The 21137-nt window shown below is 37.7% G+C and overlaps 1 protein-coding gene across 4 annotated transcripts in view; it reads right to left on the bottom strand.

Annotated features, from left to right (window-relative positions):
- Window positions 1-21137, bottom strand: part of LOC125870242 (protein SHOOT GRAVITROPISM 6) — a 53980-nt gene that overhangs the window by 8137 nt on the left and 24706 nt on the right. For all 4 annotated transcript variants that reach the window (XM_049550621.1, XM_049550622.1, XM_049550623.1 and 1 more), the window contains 22 exons: window positions 16744-16803; window positions 15750-15839; window positions 15172-15293; window positions 14058-14187; window positions 13869-13948; window positions 12930-13065; window positions 12713-12794; window positions 11674-11819; window positions 11477-11557; window positions 11298-11398; window positions 10432-10670; window positions 10247-10356; window positions 9998-10126; window positions 9692-9766; window positions 9483-9616; window positions 9296-9368; window positions 8980-9111; window positions 7374-7555; window positions 7171-7293; window positions 6999-7059; window positions 6808-6903; window positions 6331-6431 (listed from right to left, as the gene is read on the bottom strand). In XM_049550621.1, coding sequence (XP_049406578.1) covers window positions 6331-6431; window positions 6808-6903; window positions 6999-7059; window positions 7171-7293; window positions 7374-7555; window positions 8980-9111; window positions 9296-9368; window positions 9483-9616; window positions 9692-9766; window positions 9998-10126; window positions 10247-10356; window positions 10432-10670; window positions 11298-11398; window positions 11477-11557; window positions 11674-11819; window positions 12713-12794; window positions 12930-13065; window positions 13869-13948; window positions 14058-14187; window positions 15172-15293; window positions 15750-15839; window positions 16744-16803 — 2483 coding nt within the window. The remainder of the gene's footprint in view (window positions 1-6330; window positions 6432-6807; window positions 6904-6998; window positions 7060-7170; window positions 7294-7373; window positions 7556-8979; window positions 9112-9295; window positions 9369-9482; window positions 9617-9691; window positions 9767-9997; window positions 10127-10246; window positions 10357-10431; window positions 10671-11297; window positions 11399-11476; window positions 11558-11673; window positions 11820-12712; window positions 12795-12929; window positions 13066-13868; window positions 13949-14057; window positions 14188-15171; window positions 15294-15749; window positions 15840-16743; window positions 16804-21137) is intronic.

The raw sequence follows: 21137 nt of genomic DNA, 5'->3' as shown, positions 1-21137 counted from the left end.
TTTCTCAAAGTTATTAGGGAACTATGTATTCCCAAAGAAGTTTTAAAGAAATGTCTTTACATTTGAACAAGGTTGGAAACTGAGATTTCCAAAGAGCCTTCGGGCTAGTTTTTGAGTAATTATCTCATATCAGCAGGAATAAATATGTTTTAAAAACATAAGAGCCAGTACATTTTTGGGAGTAGTAGGGAGCACTGAATTGGGGGAGCGTTCAAAGAACCCACAGCCCCCATAGAACCATGTTAGCCACCATGGGTAGAAAAGGATCATACTTTTTAGATGAATCTTTTTCAGATTAGACTAGTGGATCCATTAGGCAGTTCAGGTCTTATACCTTTGGCCGGGTATAAGATGCTCTGGCAGCGTGAGGTCGATCGCTGTATCATCACTATAGCTCTTATGTGATGGTTGTCGGTTAGAGAAACTCCCATAGCAGTTATTGTATTTTTATACACAGAAATTATTGTATTTTATATACATTAGTTCAAGTGTATTTCTATATACATCTCAGGCTTATTGTATCCTTGTATACACACAGAGTTTATAGCATGTTTTAAACAGTCTTTCTTTATATCGCACTTGTTTTAAATTGTCTTATATTAAAAGAAGTCAGTCAGGTTGAGTTGAGTTGAGCAAGGTAAACGTTTCAATTTCTTCCAAATTTCCTTCTAGCCTATGTTGCTTAGTTTTCCAGCTCGCATACTCATACATTCCATGTACTGATGTCAGTTGGCCTGCATCGTCTTATGATGCAGATACAGGTACCCCGGATCAGCATCCTACACGTCGTTGATCTAGCTGAGCACTCCAGAGTCAGAGTCAGTGGTGAGCCTCCTTGTATTCTAGAGGACTCAATTATTTTGTGTTCTTAGTTTTGTTTTATTAGGATGTTGCGGGGTCTGTCCCAACATCCATCTCAGTATTTTAGAGGCTTCATAGACAGACAGTCAGTCAGTTAGTTTTGAGTCTCTCATCTATGTATATATGTAAATATTCTATTTTGAGATTCGAGTTGCCTGTATGGCCATATTTTATAAGTTAAGTTGTTTTGTAATATTGCATTGCATTGAGTTATTCTGTTGGGTTAGGTTTCCGCTGAGTTAAGAAAGCCAGGCCAAGGGTTTGCTTGGGGCCATAAATGGTCTCCGGGTGCCGGTCCCGCCCAGGGTGTAGGCTCGGGGCGTGACAGTATGAATACTCGTCCAGTGGTCAAAGTGTTGTACAGTTGGAAAGCTATTTGCGTCAGAAAGTTGGTGAAGCTGCAGAGTACTCCACCAATCAGAGGGACGAAGTTGCGTGTTCATTGGATAATAACTTTTCATGTCTAAATATATCCAAGGAAAAACAACAAACTAATTCATTCATTCAAAGAGAGAAATATTTCAAGCTTCTAGAACAGCAGGGACCTGATCGATTACTTCAAGTGCTTCCTGTACCAGCTGTTATTTTGTTTGCTTGTAATAGTGCTTACCTTGTAGGATTTGTTTCGTTGTGATAAGAAACGTTTCAACTTGTGTGAATCATTGTGAGTTCTGAGTTAGAGTTAACTTAGTTCTTACTCTAAAATCTATATTAATCAAGATAGGATTAATATAGTGGGTAGTGTGGTATCTACTCTAGCTCGTCTAAGTAATAGGAGGTGTTACTTAGAGTAGGGATTAGTAGGCTAATCTCGGTTTGTAACTGGTTTTTACTTTTGCTTAGAGAAGATTAGTGAAAAGCAGTTCTAAAAGTCCTGGCAGGCCAGGTCGTGGTTTTACTCCCTTGAGCAAGGAGGTTTCTAGGTAAACTCTCTTGTCAATCTTTACTTTTCAGCACTTGTTCTTTACTGTTTTAGTTTCAACTGTGCTGAGGACCTGGTCCCATTGATGCTGGTGGACGCATGCATTCCAACAAGATAATGATACAATGGTGAAACAAGAGGGCTAATTTAGTTAGCAGGGGAAATACTATGGAAATCACACATCTGTTATATGCAGATGATTCCTTGGTATTCTGTGAAGCTGAAGTAATGCAAATCAGGCACTTGAGGGCCATCCTAACAATTTTTGAGGGCATCTCAGGTTTACATGTTAACTGGCATAAGAGTTGCTTAAACCCTGTTAACCAAGTTACCAATATGCAGATACTAGTTGAGAACCTAGGATGCCAAATGGATTCCTTACCAACTAAATATTTGTCACACCCCGAGCTACCCCCAAGATGCGGACACGGGACCTAGGACCACAAGTGATCCCAAGCTAACCCTGCTGGCATGATCATGAGCATACTAAAGATAATAAACTGATGCGGAAGCTAATTCATAAATAAATCTGAAAAGATGGGGAATACCCATATACTATAACTGAATATATCAAATCTGAGAGTTTAATACAAACGAAATATCAAACTCAAAACACTAAGCTGAATCTAACTATGTCTGAAATAAGCCTCTAAACTGACTAGAAATGTTGGGACATGCCCCAACTAGATCTAGCAAAACTGTAACTAACGACTAAAAGCGATAAAGATAAACATGTCCTAGTCCTTGAAGAATGAGGACTCACCACTGATGCTGCTGAACTGAAGATCGAGAACCGATCTAAGCGTGATCTGGATACTGAGAACCTGAACCTACATCACGAGAAGATGTAGTGCACGTATGCGTCAGTACTTGAAGGGTACTGAGCATGCAGGATAGAGTAAAGCTGAAATAACATATAACTGAACAAAGAAATAAAGCAATGAAATAATCTGAACATGATATAGACACTGAAAATACTGAATACTGAGCTAACTGATGCAATGACCAAATTTATAACATGCTAAGACTGAATACTGACTGTACTGAAATATGGTCAATACAAAAAAGTCTGACTGAACTGTGGGAGCTACTAATAACCGACATAAAACCACATGAGCTAAATGTGGAGTCCGATGTATACGCCCCATCGAGAGGACCCAATATACCCTGCCAGAGGTATAGAGGCATGCTGGCGTGATCACTAAACTGATGTTGCCCACAGAGGGGACTTACACCTACGTGGCTCGTAGTTCTGGGACTATATGGGTACGCTGAAACCCTAGTCCAACTCGGTATTATGCTACTCCCAATGAATTAAGTGGTTAACTAGTTATGACTGAATTTCTGTAAATACTGGATAGCTCGAAACTGAACATGCAAACTGAGAATGCAACAATTAATCTGATAATGATGCATTCATAAACTGAGGCATGTAAAACTGAATACTGAAATATCTGACCTAGCATGTGTAATTCAAGAACTAAAGAAATACATAGCTAGGGTTCTGAAATTCATGCGATAAACTGAGCAATAACATGATAATCTGATTTGGAACATTTAAATAACTAATTCATGATGATCTGTTGAAATTCTAGAAACCCTAGGTCTGTTCATAATCATGGAATTAAGAATCTGACTGAATTCTAGGGACCTAATGGGCGAAAGGAACCCACTAGTGAAATCCCACATACCTGGTGACGAATTCCACGGAGAAATCTTTCGATTTCGGGGCTGGAACTGAAGAAACCTCGCTGCGTTCTTGAACTAGGGTTCTTGACCTTTTTCTCCTCTCTTGCTTCTAATTCTTCTAAGTTTGATTAATGATTTGACTTAGGTAAGTTCTAGTTATGTTTCTAGGGTTAAACTAATTAAAATCTCATGATTTAGGGTCTAAACGACGTATCTTAGGGGTTAAACAAAATAGGAAAAGACCAAAAGACCCTTAAATTAGCTGCTGTCGAAGTGACTGACGGTCCGTCGATTGGGTCCGTAGGTCGAGTCTGCCCGACAAGGCTTCACTAAAACGGGCATAACTTTTTACTCGGAGGTCGGAATTTAGAAAACTCGGTGGAGTTGGAAAGATAATTCAATTATCTATATAACCATAGGTCATGGGACACATAATTCATTTTTTTCTAAGAGTTATGACCATCTGAAGTTGACCCATCAGAATTTTCAGCTAACTGGCTGCTAACCTTCAATCTACGGTCAAACCTACGGACCGTGGATCGAACGACGGTCCGTGCTGGTCAACCGTAGTTCATGTCAGAGGTTGGGTAAAGGAGGTCTTGATCCACGGACACAGACCACGGACCGTGGTCTGATCTACGGACCGTGGGTCTGTCTGTGAGTCGAGACTTAACCAATTTTCTGAGTTGGCTGGGGAGGGGTTGCAGTGGCGAACCACGGACCATCAGCACGGGCCGTGGTCTGACCTACGGTCCGTGGATGGTGACCGTAAGTTGCACCTGCAACTTCTCAAAATCTGCATTTTTGTCTGTTTCGAATACGGCGTGTTACAATATCTTGGAATGCCTCTTGGTGCAAAAAATAAAGAGGTGGAAGTATGGAGTGTGATGTTGGAAAGAAGTGAGAGAAAGCTGACAAGATGGAGGAACAAATACCTATCTATGGGAGGTAGATTAACTCTCATAAAGTCAGTAATGGATGCCCTTACATGATGAGCCTATTCCCAATCCCAGGCATAGAGAAGAAAATCAACAAACTAAAGAGAGTCTTCTTGTGGCAGGGGAACAAAGAGAAGCTTTGGTACAACCTAGTCAAATAGGATGAGGTGAGCCTCAACAAAATACGAGGTATATATGGGGATAAAAAAGTTGAAAGTACAGAATGTTAGTTTGTTGAAAAAATGGCTTTGGAGATTCTGTATTGAATTTGGCATTATGGAGAAGATTCATCTCACGTAAATATGGTCTTCAAAATAATTGGATCACTGATGAGGTAACAAGTGCTTTTGGGTGCTCTGTTTGGAAAACTATCAGAAAAATGTGGCCTTCTTTCGCCTCCAATATATCATTCAAAATTGGAGATGGCGTTAAAACTTATTTTTGGAATGAAATTTGGATAGGGGATAAGAACTTGAAAACCTTATTCCCAGGTCTATTTATTCTAAGTCTACAACAGATGGCTACAGTGGCACATGTATGGACTCTTTAAGGGTGGGACCTGATTTTCAGAAGGGCTCTAAATGACTGGGAGATTAGTAGAGTAGTTGGACTGTTGCAGGTGCCGAACCCATTCCCAGGTGTCACAGAAGGACCTGACAGTCCAATATGGAAGTTGCACAACAAAGGGAGTTTCACAGTGAAATCCTGCTATCCTGCTATTGGAATATGAATTATAACCAGAGAATGAGAATGGAGTGGCTATGGAAGCTAATAAAGGTGTCATGTTTCTCATGGCTGGTGATCAGAAAAGCATGTTTAACTCACGAAAGGTAGGTGTTATATGTGTGATAAAGAGGCAAAGATTAACAACCACTTATTCCTACATTGCAAAAAAGTTGTAAATCTGTGGCACATGTTCCTATGTATACTTGGAGTTAGCTAGATAATGCCAAAAACTTCTTTAGACATGCTGAAACACTGGAAGGAATGAGCAGAAGAAGAAGATCAAAAGAGGACGGATGGAAATATATTCTAGCTTGCATCTGGTGGACACTTTGGAAGGAAAGGAATGAAAGATCCCATGACGGGCAAGCTAGCAGCATTCAGAAAATCAAGATGAAGAGTCTGAGTTTGCTGTATTTTTTGTGTAAACAGGATATGGTGGGGGAGGTAGTAAGTCTAGTGGACTTCATAGGACAATTGTAAAGTTCTTTTCTGGGTTTTTGGTTATCAGTATGCCTTCTGGGTTGTAAATCCCACCTCATCAGTTGTTACTTGATTAGTTTCTTGGTGTGAATACAAAGTTACCTCATCAAAAAAAGAGGGCTAATTTAGTTGCAACATCATTGGTCACAATCAAAAATATCAATTAGTTGGTTATTAGGATTGGTATGGTTTTTCCAATAGCAATGCATCACAAGATAGCACAACCAAATTTTAGCAACTAAAGGTGGAAATATTGAGAAGTTTGTCACTCTGACAGTGAGACATTACAACTACGCATTGATTCCAACAAATTCCTACTCTGCTATTGCCAGAATTCCCACGTGAAGCCCCATCAATGTTACAACATAGCCCAACGATCAACTGGAAAATTGAGTCCATTGCACTTTTGTCTACCTCAACCTTGACATATAGGACTCAAGAGAAACATTGACATCATTGTAGGCATATCCTTACATGGTATAATACTTTCCATCAATAACTTGTTTTGGGAGCAAAAAGGATAATGGAGGGATCAACACAAAAGNAGTTCATTGTGATTCATTAACTCAGTAGGGAAATGGGATGTACCCAAGTTGCCTCAAACCCAATTAGTAAGCTCAGATGTGCCCGGCACGTTTCATAACTTCGTTAAATTTCAAATGCACCTTCAACATCACCAAATAATACAGAGAGAAGGTCAGAAGTTTCAAATACCTGTGACGCAAGAACTCTGACAAAGCTGCAGCAGCTGATTCCCGTTGAAATCTTAAAGATCGATCCAGCGCATTGCTCAGTATCAAACAAATGGATGGAACCTGAGAAAATATTCCTATTGAAATTTGCTGACACTCGCACAAATTTAATCAAGGAACTAAATATCTACATGTACACTTGGCAGAAAAAAAATTCTTCCAATCTTCTTGAGCTCTTGGGTGAAAAAGGAATGGGTCAGAAGAATAAAAATAGGAAAGAAAGGGTAGATAAATATTGAAATATGGGTGTTCTATCAATTTTGTAAGGTCGCTTTCTGTAAGTATCATTTCAGCAAGTTCTGTTAGTTTGGAATAAAGTTGGTCGTTCGACTCAAGTCCATAATCTTGACAAAGGTACGTCCAGATAGAGACAAGAAGATAAAAATATCAAATAATGAAAGAATGAAGCAAGAGGCGTGTTTGTACAGAATCATCCAACCTCTTTTGGTCTTTTTATGGAAATACAGCCAGCCAGATCTCTTATAAGGTTGATCCACTTCTCATTTTCATTTTGCTCTCCATCTCGTGCAAGAATCTGATCATAGAAGAAAATTATTATCATCAAAACCATATTTAAAAAGGTAAATTATTTAAGAAGATTTCCAGGAAGCTAGTCTGAAAAATCCTCACCTTTCCCATTTCCAGATCACCAACACATTCACAGAATGCTTGAAATGCAGCCAGTAGTGCACTAGAGATGGTAGAAAATAGGTGAGGTAACTGTAAATAGCTACATCAAATAACATTCTTTTGAAAATCTTTTGATATCCAAGTACGAAAAGTGGGTTCATTGGCACATTACCGCAGTGGTTCTAGTTCACCAGTACTAGCTAAGCCATGACAGCTTCCCAGTTGAAGTGTTAGTGTTGCAAGAACAGAAGCATAACTTTGTTCAACTGCTTTTTTACCAATTTTACCACCACCCCTGATGAATTGGGAAAAATGATAGCGTGACAAATTCAACAAGAAAGAAAAGGGAAAAAACAATACAATTGGAAACAATACCTGAAAAAAGCAGTAAGAGCAACAATAGCTGCTCTTGCAATATCATCTTCTAAAATAGTATCAACTGCATGGCTAGAACTTTCATCATGACCCAAATCCTCTCCAAGAGTAGGAATTTGATTGATGACAGACATAACATGATCCAGAAACATGTATGAAAGTACTGAATGCTGTGAGAACACCTATTCAAGACAAGTAGAAATTTGGCAATTAATGGCCAATCAACCCAGATAAATGAAACTAGAACATCGACAAAGACGACAGATAAGTTGGTTATATAGCATATAATAAACTTGATCTCTTTAAGGAGAATATAATAAAGTTTCTTGTAAAGCATGATGCTAAAATTTAGGTTTTAGGGTATCTGGGCATAACCAAAATTTAGGTTTTAGGCTGTCAGTAGTGTCACCAACAAAAGTTTGACACCACACAATTGAGGAACTCATATTTCCCCAATGATATATAAGCTAGGAAGAGAAGAATTTAGAAACAACATAAGCCAGGAAGCGTACATCTTAAAACACTGTACAAAAATACATTTCTGAAAAGGTGAGTTCCAAAATGTGGAGTTCCCTCCAAATTCACCTCAGTTAACACTTCAAATGTTCCATCAATCTTGGCCTTTTAGGTACCAACATTTATAACCAGATAAAAGAGAGAAGGGACATATAAGTACATATGGATTAATTTTGACCCTTGTTCACAACCTTTAGCGGTCGGAATTCCTGAGGACTAGCTACGTAAATTATACTCTTCCCATAAAAATCTAACCATATAACTACCATTAGAAATTGTGATGAACATACATTTGGCTAAAGTAACTTAAAATCTTTTAATAATTGTCAAACAGCATAAGCTTTTCTAAATGAAATAAGGTAGCAACATAAGATGTTACATTTATTTATCTCACATTCGCAGTTCAATAAAGTGCTTCTGTGTAATGTCTCAGCAGATTAAACATGACATTCTGAATCTAAATGTCTCTTTCTTTTGGATGTTCTTTGGATAAAGAATAAGTAAAATTTTGGAGGCTCACTGAGTGAACTAACTTCATCAAGCCATGTAAAGATTTTTAGAACTTTTTAAAATCTCTGAAAATCGGATTATTTCCCAGCTCTTACACTGAATTTTCAAAAACTGATCACCTATTTGCCAATGACAAGAAGTAGTTCAAGGACTATCTGAATGTCAATTCTACCAACTCCTGTGTGAATCGTTACAACCAATCAACAAGTGCCTCAATCCTAGACTAGTTACGGGGATATGCTAAAGGATGGAAATTGATCCTCCATTTATACATGAGAACCAACTTAAAAACCAGCCTCAGTACCTGATTCAACGAATTGCAGTTTTCTTAATCATCAATATGTGGTTATCTTGTAACTAGTCTTTCATAATCAGTTTTAAATTACTTCTATTTTTTTAGTATTTCCTCCTTTTTTTCATGCCCTTCACTTATAATTCCTCCAATTTGCTATTAATTCCACTCTTGATTGTTGATGCTTCAACTATTTTCCATCTTGCATTGCTGGTTAACTATTCAACACACCAAGGCAGATCTGAAATACGATAAAAATGCCAGCAGACAACAGATTAAGATACTCACATGGAAGGCATCCTGTATTGGCCACCCACCCCGTAGTCTAGATATATCTTTTCTGGCTATGTCCCTTCTTGCAGCAACTAGAACTTCATTAAACACAATTCTTGAACTTGTGTTCTCCGCAAAGGAACATATCTTCTCGCAGTTAAAGAAAAGATCAATGACAACCAACACACTATAACACTACTAAAGGCAATCAAGGAGTTCTCCACATAGTGTGGTGATTGATAAGAGAACAGGAAAACATTGTTAATCTAGCCATAATGTGTGAAAAAATAAATATATTCTGCTCCACTGAAAGAAATTGCAGCAAAGATACAGCACCAAGAGCTTCCTGACGTAAATACTTCTCGCTCACATGAATTACGGCTGAGAGCAATGATTGTGTTGTTCTGTTGGCATAAAAATGTAAAATAAAGTTGAACAGAAATCTTATCAATCCATGGAAGAAAAGCTGATTAACCACTTTCTTATCAATGGTTTGAGATTGTTTCGGTGGAGAATACCTTGCAATATCTGTCTCATTCAGCTCATTACCTCTCTTCATAACAAACTCGTTAACTGCTTGGATAGCACCTTCAGCAGATTGCTTGATCTTGTCACATATAGCACCTGAGCAACCATGCAGAGCTGCAGCAAGCTGTACATATTGGAATAACATGAGGATGTGGAGAACGCGTAAGTGGCCAGCATTTTATAACAAGCTAAACAATACCTCATCCTTTGTCAGCAAGATGCAAACAGATGAAACAACCCTGTTAAACACCTCTGATGGATCAATTGAAGCATCCTGAAAATATTAACTCATGTTCAGAAGCAAAAAGGTTTAGACACTGAAGATGCAAAGAGATGTAGATATACTAAGGTATTACAGCTCGTCCTCGTTAAATACTAAGGTATCACAATGATCTTTCCTTTTACTATTCTTTCTATTTTTGAGAATGTCCTTTTACTATTCTTTCAGCAAGCAAAGATGTCCAAAGAAAGGAAAGGGGAAAAGGAAGCATTCAGGAAAACTCACACTTCGTAGGATAGATATAACATCTTCAAGGGAAGACAAAGCACTATAGGATAACTCAATGTCATTGCTGAAACTAGAGTTTACAGGCCTTGGAAGCGATAGAGATATACTGAAATATAGATGAAGGATCTGCCAGGAGAAAACCATCAAAATCTATTAGATGCAAAGAAATGAAGAAAAGAAGGGGAGAAATTCTGCATGCATATCACATGAGCCAGCTTAAATTCGTCAGAATGTATTGAAGCTTGCCTGAACAGAAACTTTTCGAACTTCGGAATTTGTATCTACACATCGCGGAAGATACATCATTGTACGATCTCCCAAGCGCAAAGCATCACGGCTTGGTAAAGCAAATGCAGCTGGTATCAAGGAAAAAGCATCAGGTAAGTACAAAAAACCTAGAATAAAATCTATGCAAAAGAAAAGGCACTCACAAGGCAAATTAGATAAGGTGTGATGCAGAGCACGGTCGGTTTTCTCTCTGTGAGTGCAAGTTCCTCGACAGCCTAGTGCACAGTATCCACTGATGCAGATCATCCGAAACTTGAAAACTAGCTCATGAGCTGCAAGACACCCTCTTTTCCTCTGGTAGTCCAATGAAGAGGAAACATACTGATCGACCTTTCTCAATATTTGCAATAATTGCTCTGCTCGACTTCTTCCATCCTCTCCACTAATTATGACAAAGCAGCAGAAACACCACTTAAGAAAAGAAAGAAATCATAATTATGACAAAGCAGCCTATGGTTTACTAGACTGCAATTAATGCATACATCTATTATGATTAAGTACATTGTGCCTAGTCAAATAGAATTTAGGCTCATAAGGTACTGTTGCCAAGTATACTATCGAGCATGTGTGTGTGTGTGTGTACCCACATGCATGTTTTTGTCTTCGGCAGAGACAACAAAACAGATATACGTACAATGTGCATGGTTCACTTTTTTGTGCTTTGATATTATTTCTTGTCTTTGGCAGAGACAACAAAACAGATTTACGTACAATGTGCATGGTTCACTTTTTTGTGCTTTGGAAATAACCCCATAACTTTTTTATTTGTTAATGCACTGGCTAAATTAGACTTATGACTTCCGTAATATTTCATAAGAAGCGTAATTTCAGGGGGTAATTGCACTAAAGCTAGTTTTGTTAATTGAATATGCAACATAAATGAGTCTGATTGGCTTGAATTATAGTAGAGAGATTGCCTTCAAAAGTAATACCGTTGCTGCTACACATTAAGAATATATCTCAAGTCAAAATATATTAATGGAGGCGAGTTAACCAGAGAGTGAAATACCTTGTAATAAGTATTGTACATAAAAGAGTAATCAGGTTGCCAATAAGGGGGTCAATAACATCAGCAGGCTCATTCGGTAAACCAAAAAATCCAATAGTGGCCTGCCAAGTGAAGAAAAGGTGTTAAGAGGACAGACAAATCAAGACCACCTCACTGATGAAGAAGGTCAACACTATCACCTTCATAACAAGGTTTCTTGTTTCAGTAGTCAATTTTGGCTCTACGGAAACCAGAGTAGTGCAGGCACTTAAAGCAGACGACTGCAGTCCAAAAAACAAGAGGAAAATAGAGTACTTAAGAACATAAAAGTGGTGTAATCCTGATGAAGATGAGTGAAATGGAATTGAGAAGGAGAAATCATTGGCAATACACAAACCTGAGTGCGCAGATGCTCAATGTTGGATTCAGAAAATCCATCTTCCTCATCTCTGCCCATTAATGTTAATATATAGTCAAGTAACTGGTCTCTTCTTTTCAGTGGGAATGATATACCACTTTCAGCTGCATTTATAACTGCCTGACCTAAAGCACAATGATACACACATAAAACCCCTTTAGTTTAATCAACAGTACACTCACTTTTTACTTGCATCATATATTCATATTGTATGTGAAAATGATTGTAGCCACGATGATAATAGCAGCAACTAACAACTACACTTTAATCCCAAACTAGCTGGGAGTAAGATATTATTGCCCTGTTGAACAAATTATGAAAACACGTGATAGGTAAATTGACAAAATCTGCAAAGCAATGTGAAATGCCAAGGAATCATGGAGAGGAGGGGAAAATGCCACTACACCATCATTTGACCTTCTTGAATAAGGTTTCACAATCTTTACCGACAAAAGAAGGAAAGTTCTCAGATGTTATAGATGTAACAAACTCTCCATAACAACAATGCCTCGGTTTCAAACAAGTCCAAGTTTCTCCATTTAAATTCATCTCAAGCCAACATTATAGAAAAAAAAAATATTAAAAAAGGTTCTTATTGGCAAAAAATCTTAGATAGGGCTAAAAAACTTCCTAGAAAGCATAAGAGCTAAAGCAAAGCATAAGAGCTAAAGTAAATGTACTGTGATGTATATGCCTAACTAATTGGTATCACATATATTTTACAACTTCTTGTTCTGAAAAATTAAAAATTTAATAGAAGATGACGAAAATGAAATCAATAATAACAGAACTCAAAACATAGTTCCAATATTTTATCTCTCAACACTTCCAACACAAATTTATTTTAATATCATACCCAAGATTATCGAACTTTTGGCCAAGATGATCCAGTATTTATTCGTTGTTCCAAGTTTTACAACCATATGCATTGTATGCAAGCTAGTATATACAAGAAATTCAAAAGCTGTTGATGTGGAAACTTATTCCATTACCGGAGAAAATTACTATCCATACAAACCTAATAAATTAATCGCTGTGATGACAGCCTGCTTTGCTGTAGGGTGGCGTACATGAAGAAGTCGCGACAGCATATTGACCCCCTGTAAGTAATACAGCAGCCATATAGTTCAAACAATTATGACAAGAATAAGGCTTTGTAATAGATAGAATCTAGAAGAAAATTCATATTCTGATAAAGGATGAAAATAACGAACTGCTAACAACATATTGCTTACCACTAGTGCATCTATTCTGGCTTCAATAACAGTTGAGGGAGCATATTTTGCAGCATATCCATACATTAGCGCCAAAGCAGCATGGATATCATCAGATTCTTCCATTTTAGCTTTATCCGAGAAAAATGATAGAAATCTGCAACAGCCAAATCTTCTCATACTCGAGATATGATACCGAGAAAATAAGAATTGTAGTACACAGTTGCCACAAGCTCTTTTCTGTCAAAGTGACTGTTACAATCTATTACTACCAAATTAACACTACATGAGTTGTTACTCTGTAAGACTACTGCATGACACAGCAGGACATGTTCCAACTTTCATTTAGATGGACATGTCAGTTCATTTATTTTGGTTTCATAGTTTTTGACTTATTGTAGTTGGTAACATCTTGAACCGGAAACTTGAAGCATCTGGCAGACATCATGAAGCAGTTTTTATTAAAAAATAGGTAGATCAACAATAGGGGGAATCAAGTGTTTAGTGATCCTACTTTTGCGAGGGAAATTTTGTTTTATAGCACGGAGATAAAAGCATATACAGAACAATGAAATAAGCATAACAGCATACAATGCATCACTAAAGAATAATTACCATATGAAACAATGTTTTAGTTGAAGTTATTAATTAAGATATTTGTATCATCATAGTTTGCTAATTAAACTGAGACAACTCATAATTAAGTCTCATAACATCAATTACATCTTCCATTTCACAAACTATACCCACACAGTTGGAAAGTTCCAAATGATGAAGATTACGAAATTCCATCCTTCAAGTAGATGAATTTAGTTACCAAGTCTAAAGTGCAACTTGTTAACAGGGAATTTCCCCACCAGAATTAATAAAATAATTACTTCATCAGAAAACTTAGTCAAAAGAAACTTCAGATGACAAGAGGATGCTGGGAACTAAATTTGTTCCAGGTTCAGAAATCACCTTTGGAAGATACTTTGCCCAACATTGTCCAAGATATCTTTCAGCTTATCCAGAACTGTGTCTAGGTGTGATGCAGCCACCTAAGCAGCATTGATTCCGCACACCGTAAGCAATATAACTCCAACGACTCAAAGTCTTACAATTATATTTCTAACAAAATTTGCAAACATTTAATTTCAAACTAATTACCAAGCCCATGGCTTTTGCTAAGCCAAGTCTATTTGTTGGAATCGTAATATTGGCTTGCTTATACATCAGATCAATCTTAGCGCGAACATAAGCTCTGGTATGAACCTTCTGCAGCAAAATTCCAAGACACCTGACAAGAAATGACGAGCTTTCAAGAAAATCTTTCCCGTGTTACAAAAGGTTGGAAATTCCAGTTAAGCATCAACCGGTCAAATCACTTAATTCTGTTCAACTGCAGAGGCAGGAATCTTGTTGTGACAATTGCGCGTAAGAATAACTTAACAGTGGGAAGAGAGGAAGTTTAACTTGCATATCTTAATGACTGTTGCTGTGAAAAGAGCAGTCTGCGGTACCTCATACATAAAACTAATAATTTATCTTCTAGAGATGTTTCCTATTTTTTCTTCCTCGGCGCTGAAGAAGGGAACATATTTCTCAAAGAGGCTCAGATAGTTTCATGGCCTCAAAACTAGAAGTCCTTATTCAGTATAGAGTGATGACAAGAGACCTTTTTTTCTTAATAGGATAAGAAATATAGCGAAGAGTAGGGAGCTTCTGGAAGGTGAGAGTTGGAAATACGAAAACCCTCCCTAAGAAATATAAAGAAAAAATGTTTGGATGAGCCTGCAATTAGTCACGAAGACAACCACATCCTAGTTTGAACAAAAAATTCAACAAGTAGAGTATAATAAAAATTGTTTCAAGGAAAAACTTCCTTTTTTTACTCTGGTAATGTTGTATTCCTTTTTTTACTCTGGTAATTTTTCTCATCAATAAAATTGTTTATTCCCCAGGAAATAAGTGTGTGTGGTGTCGGGAGGTATTTAGAATTGTTTAGAATTCTATCAAAAACAAATAAGCCAATGGAAATCTAATCACTAAGCTTTGAAGATAAGAAACAAAATAGAATAGCTCAAAAGATAGTAATTCAGCTTTTATGACATTTTATATATTGAATTGACTAACTTACATTAAGAAAAATTGATTAATCATAAATTTCTGTTAATTAAATATGCATAAAAGCAGTCATACAAATAAGCAAATTAAGCGAGAGTAGTATTAAGGAATTTGCAGTTCCAGGTGCATTTATCAAATTGATGATAGCTGACATTACCGATGAAGCAATGCAGAGTGCTCGTCATCAGGTTTATAAAGTTCATAATGCTTTTCAAATGCATTTCCAAGTGATATAACCCAGTCAACATCCTGAATTACATCCAAAGACTCTGCAATAAACTGTCAATAGAGGAATTTAGGTCCAACACATATTAAGGGTGAAACTTTACTTCATGTTGGTAAAAGTTAAGACATGAGATGCACCATCTTAGTACTGATTATTAATGAAATTACCCTTTTTGCGGCTCCAAAAGGTTAATAGATGATGCATTAAGAATTTCTCGTGGATCAGGAGAAGAGAAGTCATTGATTCAAAAAGAGACGACATGTTTTAAGAGATTGAGAAATGTTTGTTGGTCTGAGTAGTGAAAAATATCCATTGCTCTTAGTAATTCATTCAATCTTTTTCTCAGCGGCAATGCGATTCTTTATATAAAGCAAAATCATATTTATATTTATAAGGATCAAAAGATGCCCTACTCATGATCTGTGTAGTCTTGAATAATAATTCGATCATAAAGTACGAGGGAACAAATTTCAATATATCAAACAAGGGGATGAAATTACTATCCTTACATTGATAATCATGTCATCCCAAGACTCTTGATATGACGGATCCTGCTTTAAGTCTTCTGTATCACTGACGTATGCCTTCATCTTCGGAATCTAGAGCTTAGCAAACAAGATAACCCATTAAGACACACAGAAAATTGTTTCCGTATCACATACAAAGCAAAGTATCCAATATTTATTTGGAATAAACAAAATTCTCCATTTCTCATCCTATGTCGGTCCCCTAATATTACATATTCTAAAGTTCAGATCTGCATTTTAATCTCCCAAACATAGTTTTTCTTTGTCATTTTTCTACCTTCCCTTTGCCAAGGCTCTAACCCTCTAGTAGCTCCTTGCCACATCTTCCCCTTTCATGCACCCATGTTACACCTTTCCCTAAACACACTCTGTACTGTTGTCTTACCCCTCCACTGGCATTTTATTCGCGTCTATTCCTTCTCATGTCCCTGAAGAGGTTATGGGGGTTGTAAGAGGTGGAGGGAAGTGCAATGTGATGGTGGATAGGGGCTCAGAACAAAGAGTGAAGCGACACAGTGGAATAGGCAAAGGCAGAGAAAGCATGTAAGAAAGGACGTGTGTAAAAGGCCCTCAACTTTGCTAATATAACAGAGGAATAAATCAAAGGGCAAATACTAAAAGAGGGTACACAGACTAGAAAAAGAGATAACTTAGTCACAATGTGGTAGCAGAAAGTTCAAATTATTAAGTATTACTTTTAGAAGTTCCAATATGAATACGATCAAACCATGGAACATATACTATAACCCATAATTTAGCTTTGAAAAATTACTAGGCACCTCAATAATGTAGCTGACAGTTATTGAAATGATACAGAAATAATTCAATTTTAGCTAATTAGTAAAATACTAGGCCTTTGACATCAATCCTCAATTGTCTGGTTGTTTGTATAGTGAATAGTTTCAATGCATAAAACCACCAAAAAAAATTGCTAAAGTATGTATAAGCTCGTTAACATATTGCATATATGTTATACCTCATCTTGCCAAAACATGTTAATGTTCTTGGGAAAGAGTGGTGCCAGATAACACAAGACCTGCAAAACAAAAGTGAAACAAGTGGCAAAACGATAAATTAAACTATTATTAGATTTCAGAATCATTTGACACCCATATACAAATAGAGGACCCTTTCTGATAAACTAATGCAGAAAAGAGAGGAACATCACTCTGTCAGAATAAAATGAAGTCAGTGTTACTTGGGTATTAACAGCAGAGGGAGACAAATAAAAGACTACATCCAGGAGACCCGGTGTACTAAGCTCCTGCGCATCTCCTGCTATGCGCCCGGGGAACGGCCCTACCACAAGGGTTAAAACTATATAATGTTTTAAATATATATACATATATGATAACTATATAATGTTTCTACAGTTCAAATTGTTTGAGTGAATGCCTTCTATGTGATGACAGAAGATAAAGACGGGGAGAAAAAGAACTTCTGGGAGGAAAAGATATTTATGATCCAAGAAGAGGATATTACTAGTATTTTAGATTATTTATGAAGCCTTAGTAGGGACACCTCTCCCCCTGTAATTTTGTTGTAAATATTACTGGAATACTTTTCTGAGTATTCCTTTTGTTCATAATACAAGTTACCTTCTTCAAAAAAAAAAATATATATTTATGATCCACCTAGAATTCATTATAAAAAAGCTCTCATGTAGGATGCTTCAAGAACCTGTAAAGTTAAGAGACTGTTTTCAAGGCCGTCGGAGATCTCTGTGGAGGCTGGATCGAAACTGAGGAAGAGACACAACTACGGAATCATCTCAAATGGGCTAGAATCAAAGTGAAAGGCGATGGGTCAAAGATCCCGAAGGAGGTGACCATTATCAATGCTGGAATCTCCTTTTCCATGCAATTGTCGACAGAAATTCCGGCGAGGTTCACCATCATAGAAGAGGGAAAGGAGAAACCGGTTATCCAGCAGATATCGAGGATTTATCCAGAGGATAAAAGAGGGGAAAGTTGTGGTGTCAGCAGGAGACCACGTGGGGAGGTGTTAAAAAGGAATTATGTTGGACCCACTTTGAATTCAAAAAATTTGGGCCAGAAACCCTCAAACACAGGCCCAATAGTCCAAAAGCATCCAGACATTACAAATCCTCCTGTGAGTTCAAAAAGGCCCATGAACTTTAATGAACCCTCACGTGACAATCACATGGCAGAAAACAAAGGCCTCACAGAAGCTAAATTTCTGGAAGCCTTCAGGAACTGGGAAACAAACACGGCGAAAGAAACAAGCATGGCGACGCAAGTCAATGGAGGAGAGAGAAATTCATCTTGCATCCAAACAGAACCGGGTATGATTGGGTCACAACAAACTTCTCATGAAAAAGGAGGAGGGGAGACAAACGATACACAATCAACAGAGCAAGACATGCAACTTCAACATATTCATGATGCAGAACCAGTCAACTTTCAGCTTCCAAATTCCCAAGAAGACTGCGAAACAGAAGCTTCAAATTGGGTGAATTCTCATATCCTAGATTTGAGCAACATATATGGGGTGGCCTTCGAAGGATTTGAAAGAGAAACCATAGCTTTGTTGATGAAGATTGATGAGAGGAAAACACAACTTGATAAGAAGGGGAAGGGTAAGGCAGTCTCTACTCCAAAGAGCAGAGGTATTGGAAAGAATGAACTGAAAAACTTAAAATCCAGCCTAAATGAAGAGGTGGAAGGAAGCAGAAGTAAAGGGAGGAATCTAAGTCTAACTTATAAATGAAAGTTAACTTGATTACATGGAACGTAAGGGGGCTGAACAATCAAAATAAGAGAACTATGGTGAAGAGTCTAATGAAAAAGTGGAAGGCAGATGTTTATTGTTTACAGGAAACAAAGATTAGCAAGGACTTAGAAGCAATGGCCAAACAACTATGGTCATGTAGGTGGATGAAATGCGGTTACTTGGAAGTTGAAGGCAGTTGTGGGGGGATCTTGTTGCTGTGGGATAGTAGAATCTGGAGTGGGACCCTTGTTGAAACTGGTCAATACTCCATTTCTTATGAGTTTGTATCAACTCAAAAAAAATTCACCTAGTACCTCACTAGAGTGTGCTCCTCATACCAAAGATGACAAGTTGATATGCTGGGAAGAATTGGCTGCAATCAGGACTTTATGTGAAGGTCCATGGATTACATGTGGAGATTTCAATACCAACAGAACTATGGGAGAAAGAAGAGGATGTAACAGAATCTCATATGTTATGTCTGACTTCTCAAGGTGGATAGAGGAGATGGAGCTACATGATCCTCATTTAAATGGTGGAAAGTTCTCCTAGTTTAGAGGCATCAATCATCCTAGTGCAGCTAGACTAGACAGATTCTTGTACTCGATGGAATGGGAAGAAGAATTCAAAACCATCAGGCAAAAGTTACTACCTAGAGTGCTATCTGACCAATGTCCTATCTTGTTAGAAAGTGGTAACTGGGAGCAGAAAAGGTCAAACTTTAAGTTTGAGAATTGGTGGCCAAAGGTGGAGGGTTTCACCAACTTGATTCAGAGTTGGTGGAATGAATTTCTAGTGGAAGGTTGTCCTGATTGCAGATTGAATATTAAACTAAGAATGCTAAAGCAGAAACTCAAGGAGTGGAGCAAGTCACATTTTGGGGAGCTTACTAGTAAGAAAAATAGCTAACTGGAGGAACTCGCAGAAATTGATTTGATACAAGAAACCAGGGAATTGACTGAAGATGAAGTGATAATAAGAGCCACCATAGTAGTGGAGCTGGAAGAGTTGGCAAAAAATGAAGAATCGAAATGGAGACAAAAATCAAGCGTTTTATGGCTGAAACAAGGAGATAATAACACAAGGTTTTTTTAGAGAATGGCAACAGCCCACAGAAGGATCAACACTATTGATAGGTTGATAGACAGAGGAGAGGTTGTAGAAGACCTTGTAGAGATCAGGAACACCATGATTAACTTCTACAAAGAACTTTACACTGAATCTGAGGAGTGGAGACCCAGTTTTGACCATATGGCATGTCCAACTATTTCTCAGGAAGAAAAGGATTGGATGCAAAGACCATTTACTGAAACAGAGGTCTTGCAATGCCTACAACTTTGTGATGGAGATAAAGCTCCAGGTTCAGATGGCTACACAATGAGTTTCTTTAAATCTTGTTGGGGAATTGTAAAAGAGGATCTGATGCTGACAATTCACAATTTCCATCAAAATGGAATTTTTGAAAAGTCTTTCAATGCCACCTTCCTAGCACTGATTCCTAAAAAACCTGGAGCAGAAGAATTGAAAGATTTCAGGCCAATTAGCTTGATAGGAGGAGTCTACAAGATCATTTCCAAACTGATTACTGAGAGGTTGAATACAGTAAAGGGGAAGCTGGTTGATGTACACCAAATGGCCTTTCTGAAAGGAAGGCAAATCATGGATGCTGCACTAATTGCTAATGAGTTGGTAGACTCCAGAGTTAAGCAAAAAATTCCTGGAATTTTATGTAAGTTGGACATGGACATAGAGAAGGCCTATGATCACGTCAATTAGGCTTTTCTGCTAAAGGTTTTGAAGGACATGGGATTTGGGAGGAAATGGCTCAATTGGATAAAGTTCTGCATATCCACTGTTAAATTCTCCCTGATCATAAATGGAAACTCTGAAGGTTTTTTCCAATCACAAAGAGGTTTGAGACAAGGTGACCCTCTCTCACCTTTTCTTTTCTTGCTAGCCATGGAAGGCCTCAATCACATGATCAGAAAAGCAAATGTTAATGGATGGATTAAAGGCTTTAAGGCTCAGACTCGGGGGAATAGGGACAATGAGGTGGGGGTTACTCATCTACTTGCAGATGATACTTTAGTTTTCTGTGAGGCTGAGGTGATACAAATTAGACACATCAGAGCAATCCTTACCATCTTTGAAGGTATATCTGGTCTGCATGTAAATTGGCAAAAAAGTTCTCTATCCAGTGAATCAAGTGGATAATATGGAGTTGCTAGCTAGAAATCTTGGCTGCCAAATAGCAACCCTACCTACAAGGTACCTGGGCATGCCTTTAGGAGCACAAAATAAGGAGACAGCAGTGTGGAGTGAAGTTTTGGAGAGATGTAACAAGAAGCTTGCTAGGTGGAAGAGTCAATACCTCTCCCTGGGAGGTAGGTTGACTCTAGTTAAATCAGTCCTTGATGCCCTTCCTTCATATATGATGAGCCTATTTCCAATTCCAAAGAACACTGTGAAAAAAATCAATCAACTCAGAAGGTCTTTCCTATGGAATGGAAATAAAGAGCACAAAAGTTACCATCTAGTTAAGTGGGATACTCTTACTCTTAGCAGAAAGCAAGGGGGGCTGGGAATAAAAAGGCTCAATCTTCAGAACAATTGTCTCCTTCAAAAATGGTTGTGGAG

This window comes from Solanum stenotomum, chromosome 7 (genome assembly GCF_019186545.1).
Source record: "Solanum stenotomum isolate F172 chromosome 7, ASM1918654v1, whole genome shotgun sequence".
Classification (NCBI taxonomy): Eukaryota; Viridiplantae; Streptophyta; class Magnoliopsida; order Solanales; family Solanaceae; genus Solanum; species Solanum stenotomum.
The sequence above is the reverse complement of the archived record's forward strand: the minus strand, read 5'-3'. Positions and strand labels throughout refer to the sequence as shown.